At 28.3% G+C, this 25,738-nt stretch overlaps 4 protein-coding genes across 4 annotated transcripts; all 4 read right to left on the bottom strand.

Annotated features, from left to right (window-relative positions):
• On the bottom strand, positions 1 to 6,321 carry LOC145949080 (uncharacterized). Its single transcript, XM_083058791.1, has 8 exons — positions 6,008 to 6,321; positions 4,578 to 5,058; positions 3,704 to 3,934; positions 3,300 to 3,609; positions 2,423 to 2,579; positions 1,046 to 1,520; positions 564 to 794; positions 1 to 423 (listed from the first exon to the last, which is right to left on the bottom strand). The coding sequence occupies exons 1-8, from the start codon at positions 6,146 to 6,148 to the stop codon at positions 83 to 85; spliced, it is 2,367 nt and encodes a 788-aa protein (XP_082914917.1). The 5' UTR covers positions 6,149 to 6,321; the 3' UTR covers positions 1 to 82.
• A 1,619-nt stretch (positions 6,322 to 7,940) lies between these two features.
• LOC145949069 (uncharacterized) lies at positions 7,941 to 14,609 on the bottom strand. The gene is made up of 8 exons (XM_083058780.1): positions 14,401 to 14,609; positions 13,097 to 13,571; positions 12,226 to 12,456; positions 11,854 to 12,131; positions 10,681 to 10,869; positions 9,331 to 9,820; positions 8,375 to 8,605; positions 7,941 to 8,281 (listed from the first exon to the last, which is right to left on the bottom strand). Exons 1-8 carry the CDS (start codon positions 14,539 to 14,541, stop codon positions 7,941 to 7,943), a joined length of 2,376 nt encoding a protein of 791 aa, XP_082914906.1. The 5' UTR covers positions 14,542 to 14,609.
• A 432-nt stretch (positions 14,610 to 15,041) lies between these two features.
• Positions 15,042 to 25,572, bottom strand: LOC145933538 (uncharacterized). The gene is made up of 9 exons (XM_083033374.1): positions 25,432 to 25,572; positions 23,336 to 23,807; positions 22,320 to 22,550; positions 21,184 to 21,509; positions 17,979 to 18,084; positions 17,738 to 17,928; positions 16,379 to 16,859; positions 15,676 to 15,906; positions 15,042 to 15,571 (listed from the first exon to the last, which is right to left on the bottom strand). The coding sequence occupies exons 1-9, from the start codon at positions 25,570 to 25,572 to the stop codon at positions 15,231 to 15,233; spliced, it is 2,520 nt and encodes an 839-aa protein (XP_082889500.1). The 3' UTR covers positions 15,042 to 15,230.
• LOC145949000 (4-vinylanisole receptor-like) lies at positions 18,017 to 20,726 on the bottom strand. Its single transcript, XM_083058666.1, has 3 exons — positions 20,418 to 20,726; positions 18,912 to 19,608; positions 18,017 to 18,766 (listed from the first exon to the last, which is right to left on the bottom strand). The coding sequence occupies exons 1-3, from the start codon at positions 20,559 to 20,561 to the stop codon at positions 18,426 to 18,428; spliced, it is 1,182 nt and encodes a 393-aa protein (XP_082914792.1). The 5' UTR covers positions 20,562 to 20,726; the 3' UTR covers positions 18,017 to 18,425.
• Positions 25,573 to 25,738: the final 166 nt, after the last annotated feature.

The following is a 25,738-nucleotide window of genomic DNA, read 5'->3' as shown; positions in this document are numbered from 1 at the left end:
CAGATTCTTATATCTTAATGCAGTTTCGAAACATGAATTTTCAATTTGTAAAATTTTTTCATTATACATGTTATTTTATATTTCACGTTTCTACCATTACGCGAAGTACAGATAAATACGAAATAGAGGTTTTCAGAATACTCATATAAGTTGCTAGATTTACCACGATAAAATTTCCAGCTTGCAGCTTGACGGGAGATTGTGACCGCATAATGATGAAAATTAAACTTTTCGTCAATTTTACAGGAAAATTATACCAACTGCTTTGATAAATGAAAAGTCCAATTTCTTCCATTTGAGATTTTAGGTAATCTCCGACGAAACTATACACTGTTAGTTGCGTCAAAAAAGTACACAATACCATAAAGCTTTTCCCCATCTTAACAACATCGTTCGTTTTTAATGCTAAGATAAATTGAAACCCTGAAAAAAATATTTATGTTCAAGTTAATAAATATTTGATATATGTGAATCTCTCTCTCTCTCTCTCTCTCTCTCTCTTTCTTTATTTGTGACATAACTTATATATTTTATAAATCAATTATAAGTGGCATAATATTTACCCATTATACATAACAGAATGCTGCTAAGAAATAACTGCATCAACAAAACGAAACTGATGGCATTGGCCAATTCCTTAGCCATTTCTATAAGATAGCTATTCCTTTGAATTAAAGCATTAAAACGGTCGTAGACTTGCAAACTTAAAACATCAAAGTCGATAAAACTGGCCTTCAAAATTTTCACTTGACCACAAATGTGTAATGTAATGTTGAGAAATAGAGAGTCGTTACCTTTAAAAAGGAATTATACTGAGAAAAGTGCAATTACAATTATCTCACAATTGTAATAAAAAGAATATAATATTTTGTCTCACATATTGTTTATATTAGTTAAGAAATTATATTATAGAAAATTGTTGTTATTTGATGAGAAGTAATTATTTAACATTATAAAAATTCTTATTATATATATTCTCTAAGTGTTGTTATATGTGACATGAAGAATGCAAAGAAAAACATATAAAGCAACAAACAGATGTTACCGTGATTACAAGTACACGTAAGTATTAGCACGATAAATTCGAAGAGACAGATAATTTTATACGTGCTCTCCGGGACACCGAGATACTCTAACGCGCATCTTGATGGCATCGGATATTCCAGTACATCATCCTCGTCCGTTATGTTCAGTTGATTATCTTTTTCATCGCCCAGAAGAGGAATTAGTGAATATATTGTCACGCTAAAGTAGGAAAAGCAGACCATGAAACAGGAAAGAATCCTTCCGATAAAGGCATGTCTTCGCATGATGGCACGATAGTCTGCATTTTCAATTGTCAAATAATCATTCTGAGCTGAGCCGTAATTATTAGTTAAATTTTTCGCATAAATGCGAAAACATATTGTCTTCAGTACTCCTAGTACACCGCAGAAGATCAACATAACGCTGTCAATATTCTGCTCCGCATCAGTGCAGCCCATGTAAATTTCCATAGTAGGCAAGATCACTATTATGCTCTGTTAATATGCGTAAACAATATAATTTTTTATTTGAACTACTTTTTGTGTCTAAAAAAGATATGGCCCAATTCCTGATCGTCGAACTTTACCAAATATTAATATTTAATTATAAAAATAATTTTTTTTTTAATCTCTCGTAACGTTTCTCTTTGTTATATATCTGTTATAATGCAGAAGACATTATTAGAATTAAATAATTAGACTGATTAAAAAATTAAATAATTATGTCTGAAGATTTCATCTCCTTCTCTTTTCATATAATTTGAATATCAATATAGGTATTTACAAAAAAACATACAAATGTTATTATTATAGTAAATAATAAAAATTATAAACATCTTGAATTCTTTTACACAAAAAATATAAAATTAAATATAACGTTAAAAAAATTAATGAATTAATCTTCAATAATTTTTAAGAATTACATTTTAAGAAATTGATATTAATAAAAATTTGTGTGTCGTCTTTCATATAGCTTTTTTCTTTATATAATATATTATATAATATTATAATATATTGTCAAATGGATGTCATATTAGTATGCCATTAATCACGAATGAAAAAATCATGAAGTAAATGATATATTACATGTTAAACTTGAAGGTAGAATAAGTCTTCAAAGAAACATTTCTGTTAAACAAATCCCAATAGCTTATGACTGTGTCATTTACAATTTATCAACAAATTGTCATTTTTGCGAAAAAAGCGATTCACGTCGTGAATATTAGGATGTTAATCTCTTAATCCAGAAATTTGAACATTTGATATTTTCAAAGCGAGAACAAAATTTTGTTTGAATTTTGTTTATCGTAGTAATCACTGTAAAAGTTGCTGTGTTTATACCCTCAAACTCGATCGCGCTACGAAAATTGTTGGGAACAGACTCAAAAGATGTGTACCATGCAACAAGTGGCTAAGACACATCGTATTAGCGAATAGATGTTATAAACTTGAAGCGGCCAGACACCGATGGGCCACGTTAATAATTTGAAAGGGGTCATCGCGTATGCGATATCGTGCTTCCATCGTTCACTTGCCATCGGGTCGAAGTAATGACTGTAACTGATGCCAATAACCAAGATATGTTCAATAGAACGAAGGTATTCCAACTCATTTTTTATTCAGCTTGAGACGTATACCCGTTTATCAGTTTGCCCTTATGCTCTTAATGCTTTGTGACAAAATATAGAGAATTATGCTTTTGCGCAAAATTGTGTTGCTAAATAAAAAATTATATGACAAAGTTCTCCAAGTTGTCGTCCGTTGAGCAACTATTCTTTTCTTTTTATTGTGAGAAATGTTTGAGAGAACTGTGCGTGTTTTTCTTTCGCTATGTGTATTCGTCAATTATATTTTACTTTATTTCGATTCCCTCTGGCTAAATTATATAAATTCAGTCTGTTCAAAAGTAAAAATATATATCAAATAACTTATTTTTTATTTTTGCAGGTCATTAAAATTAACTAATAGAGAACGTAAAACGAGTAAGTAATTTTATATGTCAGAAAATGTCTCCTCTCAAATTCAATATAATTATGCATTAGTAGTAATTTAGTGTGTGTATATTCTTAATGTGTAACAAAAATTAATTGGCACAAATGGACTACCGTGGATAGTAAATTTATTAACGTGATTTCTTAATAAACACTTCTCTATGAATTCTTATTTTAAAAACATTATATCGTGCTATTTAAAACGTATCGAATATTTACAATTGCAGATTTCTTTTATTCGCATTTTATATTTTATATTTCGAGCATTATACGAAGTACAGACAAATAAGAAAATGAGGTTTTTAAAATGCTCATATAAGTTGATAGATTGACTATGATAAAATTTCCAGCCTCCATTGCGACTGGAGATTTTGTCTGCATAAGAATAAAGATTACGTTCCTTGCCATTTTCTTAGGAAAATTGTACCAAGTACTTTGATAAATAGAGAACCCTATTTCTTCCATTTCAGATTTCAGATAATTTCCGATAAAACTATACAGCGTTAGTTGTGTCAGGAAGGCACCCAGTACCATTAAACTCTTTCCGACCATAACGGTGTCATTGACTTTCAACGCTAAGATGAATTGAAATCCTGAAAAAAATATTTGTTTATTAACTGTAAATCTTTTTTTTATAAATACGTAATTTACATATTTCGTTAAACAATTAAAAGATATAATATTCACCCATTATACATAATAATATGCTGATAACGAATAATTCCATCAATAATACGAAACTAATCAAATCAGCTAGTTCTCTGACTAGCGTTATTAGGTATTGATGTCTTTGAATTAGCGCGTTGAAACGATCGTAAATTCGCGGACTTGTAAAATCAAAGTTGATGAAATTGATTCTCAGAATATTTACTTGACCACAAACATGCAATGTAATGTTGAGAAATAACGCGTCGTTACCTTTGGGAAATGTATATTAATGCACGGAACTATCTTATTGCATTGATATACAAAACAATATTTATTATACTATTGTCATTAAATTATTATTTTTGTAATAAAAAATATCATAAAATATAACAAATAATATTTTTCTTATATATGTGTGATATATATATATATATATATATATATATATATATGTATATATATGTATATATATATATATGTATCTGCATTAGGCGCGAAAGTTTTCAAAACTTTTAAGTATTTCTTTTTAACTAGCAGTAGTGAGACACGTTGACTGTCATTTGAAATTATGTTTGTTTATGTTTTTTTAATAAAAAATAGCTCTGGCATTTAATCTAATATTGCTCAATTAGAAAAACTAAGCAATCTTAATGTATCTCGGATTATCTCAATGGATCAGATTGTTGTAAAACCTTACAAACTTTCGCGTCTTTGCAATATGTGTATTGTCTATAATCAATAAAGAAGTGTCTAATATTAATCTAATTAATAAAAAAATTGTATGTATATCGAATAATATACTTTTAAATAAAAAATTTCTTGTTTTTAAGTGAGAGAGAGAGATACGTCATAAAGATCAGACATATTATAAACGATAAGACAAAAAGTATCTATAAAAAATTAGGTAAATTACCAAGATTAGCAGTAGTCGCCAGTATCATTATAACTTCTTCGACGAGAATGGAGATTCTATATATGCTCTTTGAAAAATTAAAATATTCCATAGTACATCTTGATGGTATTGTATACGCCAATACCATATGTTCGTTTGTTACATTTGTTACATTCCGATTACCTTGGTTGTAATCCATAAAAGGAACTATTGCATATATTAGACAGCTAAAGTAAGAAAAGCACAACATAGAACAGCAAAGAATTCTTCCTATAAAAGCATGTTTTCGCATAATGTCACGCTCTTTTGTGTTGCCAATCCTTAAATAATCGTTCAGAGCAGATTCGTAATTGTTAATTAAACTATTTGCATATATGCGGAACCATGTCGTTTTCAGCACACCGAGCAGTCCGCAACAAATTAACATCAGACAGTCTATGTTCTGTTCTACGTCAGTACAGCCCATATATAGTTCCATGGAGGGCAAGATCACGACTAGGCTCTGTTGATACGTTTCCCCATGATGTTTCGTGCTTAGAAAAAATATCTCTTATTCCTAACTCAATGAATTTGTACTAATAAATAGTTTTAAAATACGAATTTTACTTTCTCACATTCTCGCACACACACATTTCTTCTTTCACCCATTCTCTCTTAATTTCTCTTTCTCTCCCTCACCTCTCTCTCTCTCTCTCTCTCTCTCTCTCTCTCTCTCTCTCTCTCTCTCTCTCTCTCTCTCTCTCTCTCTCTCTCTCTCTCTCTCTCTCTCGCTTTCTTTCTTGCTTTCTTTCTCTTTCATTTTAAAAATTACAATACAAAAAAATGTTTTCTTAAATTGATTTGTAGATATAAAGTATAATATAATCATAGATTTTTGTATATTTAATTGTATATGATCTCTAAATATATTAAAATAACTAAAAAATATATATTATTAAAATAATTAAAATAAAAAATGTGTAATAAAACTTGTATAAGTAAAAAATTTTTCCGCGTCAAAATATTAAACACAAAAATGTTACAAAATTTAATATTATTTAGAATTTATGCATAATACATTTTATAACGTATTATTTTTAACTAATTTATTACACATACGATTGTTGTGATGGAATCATAAAATAAGTAGCGTGTTTCTCATAATATTTCTCGAAAATAGTCATATCACTTTTTTACACACGATTAAGAATAAGTACATATAAATCATAAAACTTAAAATAAAATTTGTTTTTCTTTGTTAAAAATTTTTCACGACTTGCAATTCATCTGAAGTGTTATGTTAACTGTTAGCAAAAGTGTTTCACTATATACATTATCAAGAATTGAAAATGTAAAATATTGACATTTTCATCGCGATACCGAAGTTTTCTCCAAGTACAATGTAGAAAATGTTCTACGTTATATTCAAACGATCGCGTGTCACTGATCATCGAGTTCTAAAAAATACTTACCGCACAGCAAGTGCCTAATGCACAACGTAATAGCGAATAAATATTATAAACTTGAAGTGGCCATACTCCAATAGGCCACGTAATCAATTTGAAAGGGGTCATCGCATATGCGATATCGTTCTTCCATCGTTCATTTGCCATTGTCGAGATAATGACTGTAACTGATGCCAATAAGCGATGATCTGTTCGCTGTACCGATATAACGCTAGTATTCTGACTTGTTTTTTATTTATAAGAGACATTGCACATAAGAGATATTTTCTTATTAGTCTGTCTTTATACTATGTTCAAATAATCGATAATGGTATCGGAAAAACGCAGGTATTTCGATTCATTTTTTATTCAATATGAAAGGTATACATGCTTATCAGTCTGTTTATATTCTTAAAGCATTACGAAATGCAAACTACATTTTTACGCAAAATTGTCGTTGAGATAAGAATTATATGACAAAGTTTCTAAATTGTCGTCGTCCATCGAGCAACTATTCCTTTTTACTGCGTGAAATGTTAGAAAAAACCGCGTGTGCGTTTTCACTTATACCACATGTATCTATACTACATTTTATTTCATCTCGATATCCATTCGACTAAATAGTATGGATTCAATCTGTCCAAAGTGAAAATACATAGTAGTACCGAGTAACTCATTCTTTCCTTTATGTTGCAGGTCATCACAGTTGGTGTACTGAGAAAATATAATGCAATATAGATGAATAATATATTGTTATAATATTGTTAAAAAATTTTATCTCTCTGCTATAATATAATAATTCAATGATGACAATTTTTAAATATATTTAATTTACAACAATATGCACATATACATATATATACCTTGATTTTGATTTTATGTTGTTAGAGTCACGATCTTGAGTAATTTTTAAAAGGTTTTAACTGTCGTTCTCTTTCATTGTTTATTAAGAAGTTACAAATAAAGATATGTGCAAAGTGAGATTCGAATATAGACGGGCAATGAAAAGATTCGATGTTGGATAGAATACAGATACATAAATTTTTATATACAGTGTCCAAAATGTTAAAAATTTCATGCAAAATAAAATCTACTTTTATGTTACCTGATGCTTTCAGTGAGAAATAATCACAAAGTGAGATCTAAAATTATATGTATAGTTTCACATAAGTTTGTAATTTTCCATGTAAAGCAAGATCCATCGCTCTATGTTTGAAAACTATTTCTTTTTTATACTATTAATCTTTGTTCTGAAAGTATCGAGCAATATTAGATTACTTTATTTTGCGCGAAAAGTTACTAATCTACGTAGAACCATAAATTATAAACCTCATTTGGCATTAAAAGCAATTGGAGTAAATTTTACTTTACGTAGAAAATTGCAAGCTTGTAAAGCCTTTCTTCCGTCTACATATTCACTTTTTAGTTTTTGACATTTCTAATAGAACTGAACGTTCTGTATAAAATTCTATATATTAATGTATATCTATATAAGCGTGCGCATGTATACATAGTAATGTAACTGTATCGAATATTTAATCTTTTAAACTGTGTTTGAATCTTGCTTTGCATATAAACATTTTTATTTATTAATAACTTAATAATAAGCAACAATTAAAATTTTTTAAAGATTACTCAAGATACTGATTTTAATAATATATAAAATTTGATAGTATATAATATCAAACTCAAGGATGTTTTAATCTAAAATAAATATTTACTATAATTTCAAGTATATTTTTGACATTGCATAAAAGAATTTGGCACAGACCCACGACTGTGTATAGTAATTATAATTAACAATTTTATTGGTAAGACATATGAATAATTATATATTTTATTATATTTCTATTTTATATACTTTATTTATATTTCTAATATATATATTTTACTTATTTCTATTTTGCCCATACGAATTATAAATTTACAATTTGTAAAGTTGATTTAATCATGTTAAAGTTCATACTTCAACCATTATACGAAGTACAGACAGATACGAAAAAGAAGTTTTTAAAATGCTCACATAAGTTGCTATATTGACTACGATGAAATTTCCAGCCTGGAACGAGACTGGACATTTTGTCTGCATAAGAATAAATATTAGGTTTTTTGTTAATTTGCTAGGTAAATTATACCAAGCACTTTGATAAACAGAAGACCCTATTTCTTCCATTTCAGATTTCAGATAATTTCCGATAAAACAAAACATTGTTAGTTGTGTCAGCAAGGCATTCACTACCATTAAACTCTTTGATACCATAACGGTATCATTGACTTTCAACGCAAATATGACCTGAAATCCTGAAAAGAATATTTGTCTGCTAAATGTTAATCTTTTTTTAAAAATACGTAATTTATGTGTTAATAAAATAATATAAGTGATAAAATAATTACCCATTACACATATAAGTAAGCTAGTAAAAGAGAACTGCACCAATAAAATGAAACTAATTAAATCGGCAAGATCTCTAGCCATTTTTATCAAGTAATTTTGTCGTTGAATCAGTGCGTTGAAACGATCGTAGACTTTTGGGAGTGTAACATCAAAATCAGTGAAATGGGTCCTTAGAATTTTTACTTGGCCACAAATGTGTAATGTAATATTGAGAAATAAGAAATCGTTACCTATATAAAATGAAAATGCACTGATATATAAATCGATATTTATACTTATTATTATAACTAAACAATATGTATTATCATGCAGCAGATAATCATTTTATAATATATTGCCTCTATTTTAATGTAATTTTTCTTTGATTCTTTGTTATTTATGTATTTTTTATAAATTTTTTCTAAATATTTTTATAAGTTCTTTTTTGTATGTATATTTTATAATAAATATTTTTATGTATTATATAATAAATAATTTTATTACAATAAATAATTATTAAAAATAAAATTATAATAAAAACAATAATATATATATAAATAATTTTATTATAATAAATAATGCAGAAAACGCGAAATTTCATAAAATTTTACAGTTTTCTCAAGCAAACAATGAAACTATTTACGTTTGTAACTTTTTTTTATATTGCTTTCAAATTCCTTAATTAAAACATATTTTTTTCATATATTTTATTTTCAAGAAAGCTAGTTAGCTTTAATACATCTAAATCTCAATAACACAGCTTATTGTGTGTGAAATCATGCGAACTTCCGCGTTTTAGTTATCTAAACAAATAAAAGTTATCTATAACAAATAAAAAAAGGGCTAAAATATGTCTCATTAATGAGATTTAGTTAAAAAAATAATGACATAAAATAATATGGGTTTGCATTAAAAATTTTTACAGATTTTATGTAAAGACTAAAGATACGCAAAAGCATAAAACAACAGATATTACCAACATTAGCATTACATGATAGCGCCACTATAATAGATTCGATAATGATGAAAATTTGGTACATGCTTGTTGCATGGAAGTACTCTATAATGTGTCTTGATGGCATCGGATATTCCAATACGATGTCCTCGTTCGTTATGTTTTGATTTTTTTCGTCATAATTCATTGAAGCATGTAGTAAACATTTTAACATATTATTAAACACATATATATAACTGAAACTTAGTACAGGAACAAAAACAAGTCTCCCTATATAAGCATGTTTTCGCATAGTAGCCCGGTCTTTTGCGTTGTCAATCGTTAAATAATCGTTCAGAGCAGATTTGTAAATTTTAATTAAAGTATTGGCGTTTTTGCGGAACATTGTCATCTTCAGCGTACCGATTATTCCACAACAGATTAACATCAGACTGTCTGTGCTCTGTTCTATGCCATCTATATGCCCTTTGCTCATATATAGCTCCATGCAAGGCACGATCAGGATTAAGCTCTGTTGATATGTTTCCCCATGATGTTTTGTGCTTAGAAAAAAATATGTCTCACTTCTAACTCAATGAATTTGTATTACTGACAATGAATATTTTTATTAAAATGCGGCCCTTACTTTCTCATATTCTCACGTTTCTTCATTTCTTTCTCTCTTTCTCTCTTTTTATAAAATATGATATAAAAAAAGTATTCTATTTCAAACTGGTTTATAAATGCAAAGTATTATATAATCATATATTTAATTTTATATTATTTATTTTCTGAATATATTGAAATAATGAAAAAATATATAAATATATTAAAATAATATATTTATATGTAATATATAATATTTATATATATATTAATATATAATAAAACTTAAATGAATAAAAAATTTCTTTATGTCTACACGCAAAAAAATCAACAAAATTTAATATATAAAATATTTAAAATTTATGTGACATTTTATAACGGATTTATTTATCTAATTTATTTCACATATAATGGAATCTTGAAATAAATAGTATAACACATGCTTCCCATAATATTTCTCGAAAATAGTCATATCATTTTTACATAATTGCGAAAAACACATAAAACTTAAAAAAGAAATCTTTCTTACTGTTAGATTTTTTCAATGACTTACAATCGTTCTGATTTACAATTCATTTAAAGTATTATTACTATTAACAAAAGCGTTTCATTATATTCATTATCAAGAATTGAAAATTGAAAATTGAAAATAAAATCTTGACAGTCTCATCGCGACATAGAAATTTTCTCCAGAACGGTGCAATATCAATGAATATTCTTCTATTATAGATAATATTCTTTATTGTCTTCGCGACTGTGTCAATGAGTTCTACAAAAAACACTTACCGCACAAGAAGTGCCTAAGGCACAACGTAATAGCGAATAAAAGTTATAAACTTGCAGCGGCCAAACGCCAACGGGCCAAGAAATCAACTTGTAAGGATTCATCGCATACGCGATATCTTTCTTCCATTGTTCACTTGCCATTGTCGAGATAACGATTGTAACTGATGCCAATAAGCGCTGATCCGCTTGCTATATCGATACAACGCAAGTATTTCGACTTATTTTTTATTCATGAAGAACATTGCATAAGAGGTATTTATCTATCTCTCTCTTTGCTCCTAAAGCCAAATAACCGATGATATAGCAACACAATGCAGGGGTATTTCGATTCATTTTTTATTCAACATGAAAGATGTACATGCTTATCAGTCTGCTTCTATACTCTTAAGGCATTACGAAATATAGATGCAAACTACGCTTTTACGCAAAATTGTTGTTGAATAAAAATTTATATAACAAAATTATTGTCGTTTATCGAGCAACTATGTCTTTTTGTTGAACGGAAAAAGGGGTTAAAAAGAATTATGTGCGTTTTGCTTACCTATGTGTACATACCTACGCGCACATTGTATTACATTTTATCTCGATATATTCGTTTGGCTAAGAATTAGTAGTATATATACATTCAATTTATTAAATAAAAGTAAAAATATGAAACAAGTAACTTATTAATTTTTTTATATTGAAAGTCATTAAAATTGACACACTGAGAAAGGATAATGTATTATAGGTAAGTATAATATTGCATCTATTGCAGAAAATATTTTTCTTCATTATAATATAATAATAATAATAATAATAATAATAATAATAATAAAATAGATATCAAATATATATTTTTTTTTGGCATTGCATAAAAAAGATTAATTTGGTACAGATTCAGTACTGTGAATAGGGATTATAATTTAACAATTTTATTGATAAGATTCTTGAATAAACTATATATTTTATTTATTTTTATCGTATCAAACGTGTTATAAATATATAGTTAGTAAAAATATTTTTAAAATATTGAACTAATTTTGTAATAAATTATTTATTTATGTTTTTTCTATTGCCACACGTATCATAAATTTACAATTTGTAAAGTTTATTTAAACATGTTAAATTTTACGTTTCAATCATTATACGAAGTACTGACAGATATGAAAAAGAAGTTTTTAAAATGTTCACTAAAGTTGACAGATTTACCGTAATGAAATGTCCAGCTTGAAAGAAAACTGGAGATTCTGTTTGCACAAAGATGAAGATTATATTCTTCATTATTTTAGCAGGAAAATCATACCAGGCACTTTGATAAATAGAAGACGCTATTTCTTCCATTTGAAGTTTTAGATCATTTCCGATAAAGCTATACATCATTAGTTGTATCAGAAAAGCACTTTGTACCATTAAACTTTGTGTCATCATGGCAGTATCTCTGATTTTTAAAGCTATGAGAAATTGAAATCCTGAAAAGAATATTTATCTATTAAATGTAAATATTTTTTATTAATACATAATTTACATATTTTATGAAATGATTATAAATAATATAACATTCACCCATTATACATAAAAGTATGCTGATAAAAAATAATTGGATTAATAAAATAAAACTAATCATATCGGCAAGTTCTCTGGTCATTTTTATCAAGTAAATATGTCGTTGAATCATTGCATTGAAACGATCGTAGACTTGTGAGCGTGTAATATCAAATTTAACGAAATGGGTCCTTAGAATTTTTACTTGACCACAAATGTGCAACGTAATGTTGAGAAATAACGCATCGTTACCTATATAAAATGAAAATACATTGATACATAAAATGTCCTTACCTATATAAAATAAAAATACATTGATACATAAAATGATATTGATACTATTATTATTAAAACTGGACAATATGTATTATTATGCAGTAGATAATCATAATATATTTATAATAATATATTATTGTCTCTATTTTAATATAATTTTACTTTGATTTTTACTTTCGTTTTCTAATATCTATCTTGTTATTTATACATTTTTTATAAGTTTTTTATAAATATTTAAAAAAAATTTTTTTTTTTATAATGTATATTTTATAATGAACGTTTTTATACACAATATTATTATGTAAGAATATATTTATACATAAATAATATAAAAACATTGATATATAAATATTTATATGAAAATATTTATATAATAAATTTATTATAATAAATAATGCATAAGTTGCGAAAATTTGTAAAATTTTACAGTGGACTTTTTTAAACAATTAAACTATTTAAGAAAGAGGAATAAGATATTCCTCATTAATGAGATTAGTAAAAAAATTAATGAGATATGAAATAAGATAAATTTGCATTTAGAGAGAAAATTTTCACAGTCTCAAATTTTATTTAAAGACACTAAAGATACGCAAGAACGTTAAACAATAGATATTACCAGCATTAGCATTAGCCATTATAAACAATGCAAAAGCTTCAATAATGACCAAAATTTTGTGCATGCTAGTTGGAGCATGGAAGTATTCCAGAGTGCATCTTGACGGGATTGGATATTCCAATACGATGTCTTCATTTGTTATATTTGGATTTTTTTCATCAGAATAATCCATAAATGGCGTTAGCGCATACATTAAACAACTAAAGTAACTGAAACACATTAGAGGACAAAAAATAATCCTCCCTATAAAAGCGTATTTTCGCATAATGGCCCGCTCTTCCATATTTTCAATCGTCAAGTAATCGTTTAGGGCAGAGTTATAATTATTAATCAAATTATTTGCATAAATGCGGAACCATATTATTTTTAGTATACCAAGCGTTCCACAACAGATTAACATGAGACAGTCCACATTTTGTTCCGCGTTAGTGCAGCCCATGTATAACTCAATAATAGGTAGGATCACACCTAGGCCCTGTTGATATGTTTACTTGTATGTAATGTTTCATATTCAGAAACAATTGATTTTAAATTAACAGATTTTTGTTAATATTTATTTTTAAATGCACAGTATATCATAATTTTTCTCTCTCTCTTTCTCGCTCTCACTTTTTTTTCATTTTTTCAAGAATTCAATGCAAAGAAAATGTTTTAATTTTCTATAATGTAAAATTAATGCTGTAGTAAATCTCCGATTTTTTTAGATTCAAAATACTAATTGCTTACATATACTTACGCGCATATACTTCACACAATTTCATGTTAGTTGAATATATAAATATCGACAAAGTCAAATATTATTTTAAAATTATTATTGTATGTGATAAAAGATGTATAAATAATTTTTTCTGACGGCAAAAAATATATTTAAAAAATTAACAAGATTTAATATTATTTAAAAATTTTGTAACATATTATTCATTTAATTTATTTTTCACATACATACAATCATTCATATTATCATTAAGAAAAATAGTTAAGAAAAATAGAATCATGAATAGTGCAGTACATGCTGTCTATAATGTGTTTCTCAAAAAATATTTTTCTTGGATACATTTTTTAATGAAATTATAGTATCTATTATATTATTTTTAGTTATATTGTACAACATCGCGTTATTACTGCAAAAACTGATTTTGTCATATGCGTTGTCAAATAAACGAAAAAATCTGACTACTATTATCGCGACACCAAAGTTTTATCTAATAATAAGATGTTATTAGATCAATGTAAAAACTTTTATATATCGTCTTCGAACGATCGCGCGTTAGTGACCAGTGTGTAAGAATTCAAAAGATGAATACCGTCCAACAGATGCCCAAGATACTACGTAATAGCGAATAGAAGTTATAAACTTGCAGTGGCCAAACACCGATGGGCCAGACCATCAATTTGAACGGAGTCATCGCGTATGCGATATCTTCCTTCCATCGTTCACTTGCCATCGGATCGAGATAATGACTATAACTGATGTCAATAACCGATGATGTGCTCACTATATCGACACGACGCAGGTACTTGGACTCATTTTTTATTAAACATGAGAGGTATACACGCTTATCAGTCTGCGTTTACGCTCTTAACGCATTGATACATTATTAACAAAATATAGAGAACTTTATGCAAAATTGTCGCCGAATAAGAATCTATATATAAATATGTTTTTTAAATTGTCGCCCGTCGAGCAACTAATTTTTTCTAACACGCAAAATGTCAAAAAAGTTCTGTGCATTTTCCTTTTTTCACATATGCATACACTATAGTTTATTCTATCTTGATATCCGTTCGGTTAAATAGTATGGTTTCAATCTATCCAAAAGTGAAAATACATAGTAACTCACACATTTTCCTGTTGCAGATTAACAAACTGACAGAAGACATTATGGGTAAATAATATTGTATATTAAGAAATTATTTTCTTTTATTATGGTATTATGATATAATATTTTAATAATAATAATTTCAAGTGCATATATGTTTTTGACATTGCATGAAAAAGATCGATTTGGCACAGACACTAACTGTAAATAGTAATTATAACTAAGAATTTTTTAAAATAAACTATTTATTTAATGTTTTCTCTAACGCACATGTATACTTACAGTAGAACTTCTTCATTCATGCATGTTATATTTCACGTTTCCAACATTACACGAAGTACAGATAAATAGGAAAAAGAGGTTTTTAAGATACTCATATATGTTGACAAGTTTATCGTTATAAAATTCCCAGCTTGTAAAATGACTGGAGATTCTGTCTGCATAAAGATGAAAACTAAATTCTTCATCAGTTTCGCAGGAAAATTATACCAAGCGCTTTGATAAATAGAAAATTTTATGTCTTCCATCTGGGATTTTAGGTAATTCCCGATAAAGCTGTACACCGTTAGTTGTGTTAGAAAGGCGCTCTGTACCATTAAACTTTTTGTCATCATAACAGTGTCATTACTTTTCAGCGCTAGCATAAACTGAAATCCTGTGAAAAGAATATTTATCTGTTAAATATACATATATAAATTTTTTTTTATAACATAACTTATATATTTTGCGAAACAATCTCATAAGTGATAAAATATTTACCCATTATACATAATAATATGCTAATAATAAATAGCTCTATTAACAAAACGAAACTGATCATATCGGCCAGTTCTCTCGTCAGCATTGTCAGGTAACAATGTCTTTGAATTAGCGCGTTGAAACGATCGCAGACTCGCGGACTTGTAATATTAAAATCGATGAAATGGGCTCTCAGAATTTTTACTTGACCACAAATATGTAATGTGATATTGAGAAACAATGCGTCGTTACCTTTATAAGAGAAAAATGCATTAATACGGAATAACATATTGGCACTCCTTATTTTAATTAAAAGATATGTATCAAGATAAAGTAAATAATCTACTTTTATTTCTTCTATGTATAGGTATAGATTTTAATTTCTTTTTTGCATATCTAATTTTATAAATATATGTTTTAAATATATAATTATCTATAATTTAAATTCAATATTTATTATAAAAATATAATATTTAAAAATATAATTATTATATAATATATTAATTATTAAATATAAATATAAAATTTAATATATACATATATACTTTATTTATTATAGAATATATTTTATTATAGTTCTATATTTTGTTATATTTCGTATATTTTTCAAATATTGTTATATATTTTTATGTGCAATGAATAAAAAGGTCCGTAAATATTTTTCTACAGCATTTTACTAATATATCTAAAGCAAAAAAATACATAAAATCGTCAAACTACAGACCAATATTAGCATTAGTCGACACTATCATCGCAGCAACTTGAATAAAGCACAACATTTTATACATGCTTGCTGGAGCATTGAAGTATTCCATAGTATATCCTGATGGTAACGCATATTTTAATATCGCATTCTCGTTCGTGATATTGATCACTGACAATGAGTTTCTTTTATCACTGAGAAAAGGAATCAGCCCGTACATTATACAACTAAAGTAAGAGAAGCATAGCATAGGACAGGAGACGATCCTTCCTATATAAGCATGTTTTCGCATAATTGCGCGTTCTTCTACGTTTTCAATCGTCAGATAATCATTCAAGGCGGAGTTGTAATTGTCAGTTAAGTTGTTTGCATAAATGCGGAACCATATCATTTTTAGCACACCAAGCGTTCCGCAACAAATGAACATGATGCAGTCCACATTCTCCTCCGCGTCGGTATAACCCATGCATAGTTCAATGGAAGGCAAGATCACCATTAATCCCTGTTGATATATTTTTTTCATATAACGTTTTGTATTCAGACAAAATGTGTTTCAAATTTAAGTAAACAATTTTATTGATATTTTAAAAATGCTAATGACAGTTTATATATCTCTCTTTCTTTTTCTAAAAACCGTAATATAAAGATAATGTCTTAGTTTCTTACGTATAATGAAGAAAAATACTGCATTTAATTTCGATTTTGTGTTATAAATAGAAAATATTAAATAATAATAATCATATGTTTGAATATATATATACAATATATATAATTTTGTTATATGCTTTAACGGAATGGGAAGATAAATGTTAATAAAAGAACATGTATTAAAAATGCATGTAATACAATTTTTTAAATAACAAATTTAAATTTGCAATATTTAAAGCAAGCATTTTATAAATAGCGGTATAATATAAAACAAAGTTCAACAAAATGATTTAATGATTTAATTAAATATGACGTTATATAACATATTATTTATTTTATTTCTCTTTCACGCGATTACTATATTGTTAACCATAAATGATGGTTTTTTAAAACAAATAATGTAGCATATATACTATCGACAAAATTTTTCTTAAAAATAATTATGTTATCTTTAAATGATTGAAAAGAAACCACATATGTATTATAAAACGTAAGAAAAGAGTCTTTCTGAGAGTTTTCCGACTTACGATCGTGCCCCCTCGATTTGTTATTACGCTGGGAAAAAATTCACCATATAAGTCGTCAAGAATGAGGAATTCTTATTGCGACACCAAGGTCTTGTTTAGAGCAGCGAATTTGCCTCGCAAGAGCAATGTAATAGAAATGTTTCTACATCGTCCTCGAACAATCGCGCATCAATGACTATCGAATCCAAATTCAAAAGATGCGTACCGCACTGCAGGTGCCCAGGACACTGCGTAATAATGAATAGAAGTTGTAATCTTGCAGTGGCCAAACGCCGATAGGCCACGCGATCAATTTGAACGGGGTCATCGCGTACGCGATATCATCGTTCCATCGTTCACCTGCCATCGAGTCTAGATAATGACTGTAACTGATACCGATATTCAATGATCCGTTCGCTATATCGACGCAATAGCAAGTATATATTCAGACTCATTATTTATTCAACTTGAAACGTAAACCCGCTTATCAGCCCGCCTCCGTGTTCTAAACGTGCGTATTATCACAAAGTACAGAGGATATTGCAATAAAGTTTTATGCTGAATTGTCATTGGCTAAGAATTTGCAGGTTATTTTTTTCGAAATTGTTGTCGATGTGGAATAACTACCTTTTTATTGTATGCAAACTGTCACATAATTTGTTACGTTTATCTACATTTTTCACTCACTGTATGTTTCGAATGTATGTCATTTTTATTTCGACTTGGCAGTTTTATTTCGATTTGATCATGCCACAATTATATATTATGAATTTATTTATTCAAAGATAATATGTAACAAGTAAGTGAGATAGTTTCTATATCTTTCTTTTACTTTTATAAATCACCCAGAAAAACAAAAAATAAAAATTAAATATATCTTATTTGAATCAAATATATATTTATATTTTAGACAATTATTGCATAAACATGATTTGCATAACAGAAAAATAAGAAACTGATGCTTTCAGAATATTTTTAAAACTATTAAGATCTATAATATAGAATTTACCCGCTCTTATGTGAACAGGTACATTGGCACGAGCTATTATAAAATATAAATCTCGCACAATATTCGTAGATAACTCGTACCATTCGCTCAAATAAGCTGCACGAGAGATCTCTTGTGTTTTCGACGACAAAGTTTCTCCCATATAACTGTACAAAAATAGTTGTATCATTAATATATTGAAAGACATTATACTCCTCCCGACAAGAAAAAAATCATGTATCGCCAAAGACACGATGAGCTGCAATCCTGAAAAATATTTGACATTTATTCTTTGTAATAATTGAATTGATTTTATTAAAACGGTTTTTTCGACGATTTAATTATAAAGATAAAATAAGTATAATACTTGCAATGAAGAAAAAAAATATATATTATTTAGAATATTATATACCTATTAAACATATGAGCGAAGCATGAAGAATCAGTTGAGCTACCAAGATAGTATCCAGTGCACCAACGATGTCTTTGGCTAGATTCAGAAGTAAACAGTGTCTCTCGACCAATGCAATCATTTTCATTCTGATCTCCTTTCCTTTGTGAAATCGCAATAATTCCAGGTTGAGTATCTCCAATTGACCGCAGAGATGCATACAAATACCGAAGAGAAAAACATCGCTGCCAACGTTCCCTGTGGCTGTGCTGATCAATTGAATAGTCTGGAGAATATACATGCCGTAACAAACAACCGGCATATTGGAGGGACAAGTCATTTCGTGCGGCAATTGCAATTGTATCTGTTCCTCGGATTTTGTGGCATTCTGTAAAGAAGTCGACGTCGCAAAAGATGAAAGAGATCCGGCTATCAACGGAACGATGACAACGTACGAGGAACCCATCTGAAAGAAGAAGACGCGTCTGCCCAGGTTAGTATAATGAAGCATGATCTGCCGATGATCCTGATTCACGATGCACGTCCAATTGTTCGCTGCATTGCACAGATTCTTCAGCAGATCATCGCGATGCAGTCGTATCAGCGTTATCTTTACGATAGTCAAAATGCCGCATGCTGCCAATACGAAGTGGTCGACGATAATATTCAGCATGGCATCTTTGTCGTAACCAATACTTAAATAGATCACCATAATAGTCTGCCGACATATAAGTATGTAAGATTTATTTATTATATTTTTATCGAACAATAATTTAGACGCAACGCTTATTGTCAATCTTAAAAACAAGACATAAAACTTTTAGCACAATTTTTGATCGACGATAAAATATGAAGATATTTTAATCAATTTTTATATGTGTTATCTATAATTGTCTTTTTATAATAAATCTAATTTAATTGTAAAATGCTTAGTTATATAAATTATTAAATAATTTAGACATTTAATTTTAAATAAAACATATATAGGATACTTAATATGTTTTAGCAAAAATTATAAAAATATTTTTTTTTTAATTCAAAATTTGTTAAAAAGACTTAATAATTTATATAAAAATTTAGTTACACATAAATTATTTAAAAAATAATTTAATTAATTTTATTTTTTAAATTAAATTTTGTAATTAATAAGGATAAAATCATATAAATCTATTTTTAACAATTTTTAACAATAAAGAAAAGTTAAAAAATTGATGTTTGTCAAAAAAATTAATAACATCAATATATGTTAGTATGATTATCGATTTGTATAAAACTGTGTTTGTACGTTTGTCTGTACGACACTAAGTTCGAAGAAACTCTTTCTTTTTGCTTGTTCTAACTACACTAAAAAAAAAATATATATATATATATATACATATATATACAAATAACATTTTATTATACACATCTATTATTATTGAATCAACTATTTTTTTTACGCTTAAGAAACTTTGTAATTTATACAGTCACGAAGAGATAGTTTTGGACTTCTTATATGTAAATTATATGTCAAATTGTTAAATTTACCTGTGTGATTATGACAAATAGGGCGCGAAATTTTGCAAAATTTCTGTCATGATCCAACGGCCACAAGCCAAGTGGCCACAATATTCTTCTATATAGAGAAAATTCATGAGCCATTTCCTTGTTCCATATTTTGTACGACGCCATTCTTGCATGTTAAGGGTTGCGGAATCATCGAGCGTAGCCAGGAGCAGTAACTGACGCAGCGTTCATTTATTATTGATCGGGGTGCATTTTGTTATGCACCCCGAATGTATTATACTTCTACGTACAGAGCCTGTACCGACTATTCGTGTATCATTTCCAACCCTCTAGTCGGAATTGATTACTCATCGTAATTCGTGAAAACCGAGCTCTAATGCGTGTCATTGATGCAATAGCTTAATGATAAGAGCATATGTCATTTCCGACATAGGGTCCTCGATCACAGAATTTTATAACATAGAAACAAAGTTATAATATATTATGTCGCGGAGTTCACAATTGAAGAACATTGAAGAATCGAGAAAGAAATAGGAAGATCGAGAATTGGTTCATCTCATCAGAAGATTATACATGGATAAGTATTTTCTTTTTTTTCTCATAATTTTACTACGTAAGATTAAATTTAAACAAATAAATTTATTAGATAATTTTTATACATACAATTAAATTTTCTCTTTTCTGATCCTTCTTTGCGAGATATTATCTTATACTAGTATTAGAGAACAGACTTTTCGCGATATTGTGTGCGATATTTATTTATAAATATTATATTTCATGTTTCCACCATTACGCGAAGTAAAGACAGATACGAAATAGAGGCTTTTAAAATGCTCATATAAGTTGACAAATTTATCACAAAATTTCCAGCATATAACGCGACAGGATAATCTGTTCGCATAATGACGAAGATTAAATTTTTCGTTAGTTTTGTAGGAAACTTATACCAAGCGTTTTGATAAATAGAAAATCCTACATCTTTCATTTGGGAGTTCAAATAATCGCCGATAAAACTGTATAACGTTAATTGCAACAGAAAAGTAAACTGCACCATCAGGCTTTTTCCTGCCATAATAGCGTCATTGACTTTTAACGCTAGAATAAATTGAAAACCTGAAAAAATATATATATTTAGCTGCTTAATATATATTTAGCTGCTAATATATATTTAGCTGCTAAGTATAACTTATTAACATATATCTGTGTAATACTAGTTTTACATGTTCTCTCACAAAAGTAATGAAACTAAATATGTAGCGCATAATATGGCAGCATTGAAAAATTCTAATTACGCGGAATATATAGTGCAATCCTTCCTCTAAATGCACATTAAGTTTCGATTTGTTTGATTGCGTTTATGTATATTATATTATTTTTATACATAAGTGTGTATTAATAGACCTCGTCACCGTTTTCTTTATGGGGCGATAAAATATTAAATAAAGAGATGCGATAAAGTTTTGTGTTAAATTGTAAGAGAACGCCATAGATTGTTAAAAGCTAAAAAAAGCATTTGGTAATTATGCTTTATCACGTACTTAAATTTTTTTACCAGTGCGTAGTTCATCTTTAACTATTTCGCAGTTTTCCGAAAACATTTGTTGCCATCGAAAAACCTGAGCACGTGACAAAACATGATTACTAAGTGCTTTTTTAAATTTTTATCATTTATCTTTGTTCAATATTTTGTCACTCCATAACGATTACGAATACGGTGAAAAGATCCACTAATACACATTTATGAAAAATATTATAATGACACATAAACGCAACCAAACGAATTGAAACTTGGTGTATTTTTAGAGAAAGGATTGTGCTATATATTCCGTGTAATTACAATTTTTCAATGCTGCCACATTATGCGCTACATATTTAATCTCATTACTTTTGTGACAGACCATGTATTGTTATAAAAACAGTTACCTGTTATACATAATAGTACGCTTATAATGAATAACTGTATCAGCAAGATAAAGTTAATCGTATCAGCGAGTTCTCTGGCCATCTTTATCAAATAGCTGTGTCTCTGAATTAGCGCGTTGAAGCGTTCGTAAACTTGCGGTCCTGTACTGTCAAAGTTGACGAATCTGATTTTCAAAATTTCGACTTGACCACAAACATGCAACGTAATGTTAAGAAACATAGAATCGTTACCTTGATAAAAAGAAAATTTATTGTGTGGATATATATTGCTCTTATATATATATACTATATATAGTATTTTAAAATAATTTTATATATTTGTATTATACATATATACATATATACATGGTGTTTCAGGAGGAATGGTCAGCAATCTAAGACATGATTGTACACATCATTTTAAGTAAATAAGTAGATATAAACATGTGTTCTATTTTGGACAATTATAAAGATACAACGTGTTCAATCTTAAAAACGAATACATTTATTAACTTAATAGAACCAAATCCTATATAAAAATTACATTAAATTTTTAAGCTTACAATAAATTTGAATAATTAATAATAATTAATAAATAATAATTTCAATTATTAATAATTTTGGCATGAGTGAATATGAGGCATTTTAATTACATCAGAAATAAAAAATGTTAAACTAACACATGACTTAATGTTCATTAAACGTGACTTAATGTTTATATTCGTAATCATGGTAACAATGAAAATTTAATATAATTGTTTTATAGCATTAGGTTCTATTAAGTTAATAAATGTATTCGTTCGATTGAATACGTTGTATCTTTATAACCGTCCAGAATAGAACATGTTTATATAAGCTTTCTTGCTTAAAATGATGTGTACAATCATATTCTAGATTGCTAACTATTCCTCCTGAAACCCCCTGTATAATACATATAATATTATATATATATTATATATGTGTTGTATATTGATTAGATATATTGACATAAAATTTTCACATTCTCATTCTTTGAAAAAATAGAAAGCAGATATTACCGTGATTAGCAGTACTTGTTAGCATCACCAATATACCTTCCATGAGACAGATAAATCTATACATGTCTGGTACATGAAAATATTTTAAGACGCATTTCGATGGTATAGTATATTTTAATTCAACGTTCTCGTTCGTTACATTTATATGCTCATTGTGGTCGTTGGGCAGAAAAGGGATCAGCGTATATATCGTACAACTAAAGTAAGAAAAGCACAGCATGCAACAGCAAAGAATCCTCCCTATAAAAGCATGTTTTCGCATAATGGTCCGCTCTTTTATATCTTCAATTGTCAAGTAATCGTTCAAAGCAGAACGGTAATTATTAGACAGATTGTTTGCGTAAATGCGAAAACATAAGATCTTTAGCACACCGAGTATTCCGCAACAAATTAACATAAGACTGTCCACGTTCTCCTCCGCGTTAGTACAACCCATGTACATCTCGGTGGAAAGCAAGAACATCATTAGACTCTGTAGGTATTGTGCAAATTGTATATTTTCTTTGATACACTTTTTATATCTAAAAAAATATACTCGTCAAAAAATTATCGCAACACGTAATTAATATTTAGCATAAATTTAAATAAGCGTATCTCCGCGAAAAATTGTCGTATTTCAAAAATTTTTTTTTGTTTTAAAGGGTAAAGTCTCTGCTTTAAGGAACTTTCGTTCGATTTTGATTTTATTTTCTCCCCCTTTCTCCATCCCTTTAAAAGGAGGAACGTGTTTTTTTTTCAAAAAATTGCATAGTTAGACGGATTCTACGGAGTGTACTAAATTTTTTTCGCAAATATCATCATAACTATCGTAAAATATATACTTTTCTCTACAAATTTAAAAAAAAATTGAATACCGTACGATTTTTTTTCGCGAAGTTACAACATATCAAAGTTACCTATGCATTTTTGTCTATGTATTCAATTACCGCCAACATTAGCATTATCTGATGGGCACTACGGGGAAGTTGCTAGTCGGATTTTGCCCATCGTGTGTGTGTGTGTGTGTGTGTGTGTTGTAGAGAAAAGTCTATATTTTACGATAATTATGATGATATTTGCGAAAAAAATTTAGTACACTCCGTAGGATTCGTCAAACTATGCAATTTTTTGAAAAAAAAACACGTCCCTCCTTTTAAAGGGATGGAGAAAGGGGGAAAAAATAAAATCAAAATCGAACGAAAGTTCCTTAAAGTAGAGACTTTACCCTTTAAAACAAAAAAAAAATTTTTGAAATATAACAATTTTTCGTGGAGATACGCTTATTTGAATTTATGCTAAATTTTGATATTAATTACGTGTTGCGATAATTTTTTTGACGAGTGTATATTTCAATTCTAATTTGTGTCAAATTTTCGCAAATGTCAATTGCAATTAGCAATTTTTTTAATCTGTTACATCTGTATACTTTATACATTTCTACATAATGTAAAAACGTGCCAAAATAGATCAGTGTTTGAAGTAGAGAATAGTAAATTATATATAGTTATATGTATAATTTTGTATTTTTAAAGATTCACTTTTATGCATCAAAAGTATTGGAAAGTAAATGTTATTTGAATTAGAAAAGATAAAAATTGTATATAATAATGAAATAATTTTACTTATGCTAAAATATAAAAACAAATATAGAAATTTTAAAAAAAGTGGATATCTATAAGAATCTGTGTATATTGTCATGTGATCTAATTTGTTTCATACACAAATCACAAAATACATGATAACAAGTATAAGAATGCTAGCGTAAGAACCTCTCAGAAACAGTTACGTTACTTGTAAAACACGAATAGAAAAATGAACAAACATTAACCGTAAATCTTAAATAAATAAAAATTTTTCTCACTCATCTTCCAACAGCTTACAATGTCATGTTCGTCTACTCACTCCCAATGGTACTATTATTCTAAAAAAAAAATTTGCCAAGCTCTATATGCTATCAATAAGAATCGTCTATCGTTCAAGTTCAAGTTCAAGTTCAAGTGCTTGCAATATCAGAAATTTAGATTGATGATATAGAAGTTGTTTTTTTACGTATGTCCTCATATTATCATGACATATCATAAGATCACTGACGACAAATTTATTCAAAAAATGCATACCATGCAACAAGTGGCAAAAATACATCGTATTAGAGAACAGACGTTATAAACTTGAAGCGGCCAGACGCCGATGGGCCATGTTAACAATTTGAAGAGGGTCATCACGTATGTAACATCGTTCTTCCACCGTTCGCGAGTCATTGTGTCGAGGTAATGACTGTAACTAATAGCAATAACAGGTAATGTACTCGGTATATCGATACTATACATGGTATTCCGATTCATTTTTTATTCTACTTGAGATGTACACTCGCTTATCAACCTGCTTCTATGTTCCCAACGCATTACGACAAAGTGTAGAGAACTA

This window comes from Prenolepis imparis, unplaced genomic scaffold, assembly GCF_030444845.1.
Source record: "Prenolepis imparis isolate NDT839.2.m4 unplaced genomic scaffold, iyPreImpa1.0 SCAF_1, whole genome shotgun sequence".
Classification (NCBI taxonomy): Eukaryota; Metazoa; Arthropoda; class Insecta; order Hymenoptera; family Formicidae; genus Prenolepis; species Prenolepis imparis.
Note: the sequence above shows the minus strand (reverse complement) of the source record. Positions and strands in the feature narration are given on the sequence as shown.

Bases quoted from the DNA above. Each gene is read 5' to 3' on its own strand.
- LOC145949080 (XM_083058791.1), bottom strand. From the start codon at position 6,148: ATGGCAAATGAACGATGGAAGAACGATATCGCATATGCGATGACCCCT. The intron at 3,935-4,577 runs GTAATTTACCTA...CATTTCCCAAAG, and splicing joins GGCGACTACTGCTAATCTTG to GTAACGACGCGTTATTTCTC. The intron at 795-1,045 runs GTAACATCTGTT...TCCTTTTTAAAG, and splicing joins TACGTGTACTTGTAATCACG to GTAACGACTCTCTATTTCTC.
- LOC145949069 (XM_083058780.1), bottom strand. From the start codon at position 14,541: ATGGCAAGTGAACGATGGAAGGAAGATATCGCATACGCGATGACTCCG. The intron at 9,821-10,680 runs GTAAGTGTTTTT...ACATATCAACAG, and splicing joins CCTTAGGCACTTCTTGTGCG to AGCTTAATCCTGATCGTGCC. The intron at 8,282-8,374 runs GTAATTATTTTA...TATTCTTTTCAG, and splicing joins CTTACTTATATGTGTAATGG to GATTTCAGGTCATATTTGCG.
- LOC145949000 (XM_083058666.1), bottom strand. From the start codon at position 20,561: ATGGCGTCGTACAAAATATGGAACAAGGAAATGGCTCATGAATTTTCT. The intron at 19,609-20,417 runs GTAAATTTAACA...ATATGTCGGCAG, and splicing joins TATTTGTCATAATCACACAG to ACTATTATGGTGATCTATTT. The intron at 18,767-18,911 runs GTATATAATATT...AATATTTTTCAG, and splicing joins TTCGCTCATATGTTTAATAG to GATTGCAGCTCATCGTGTCT.
- LOC145933538 (XM_083033374.1), bottom strand. From the start codon at position 25,572: ATGACTCGCGAACGGTGGAAGAACGATGTTACATACGTGATGACCCTC. The intron at 17,929-17,978 runs GTTGAATAAATA...GCGTCGATATAG, and splicing joins TAAGCGGGTTTACGTTTCAA to CGAACGGATCATTGAATATC. The intron at 15,907-16,378 runs GTCTGTAGTTTG...TCTCTTATAAAG, and splicing joins GTCGACTAATGCTAATATTG to GTAACGACGCATTGTTTCTC.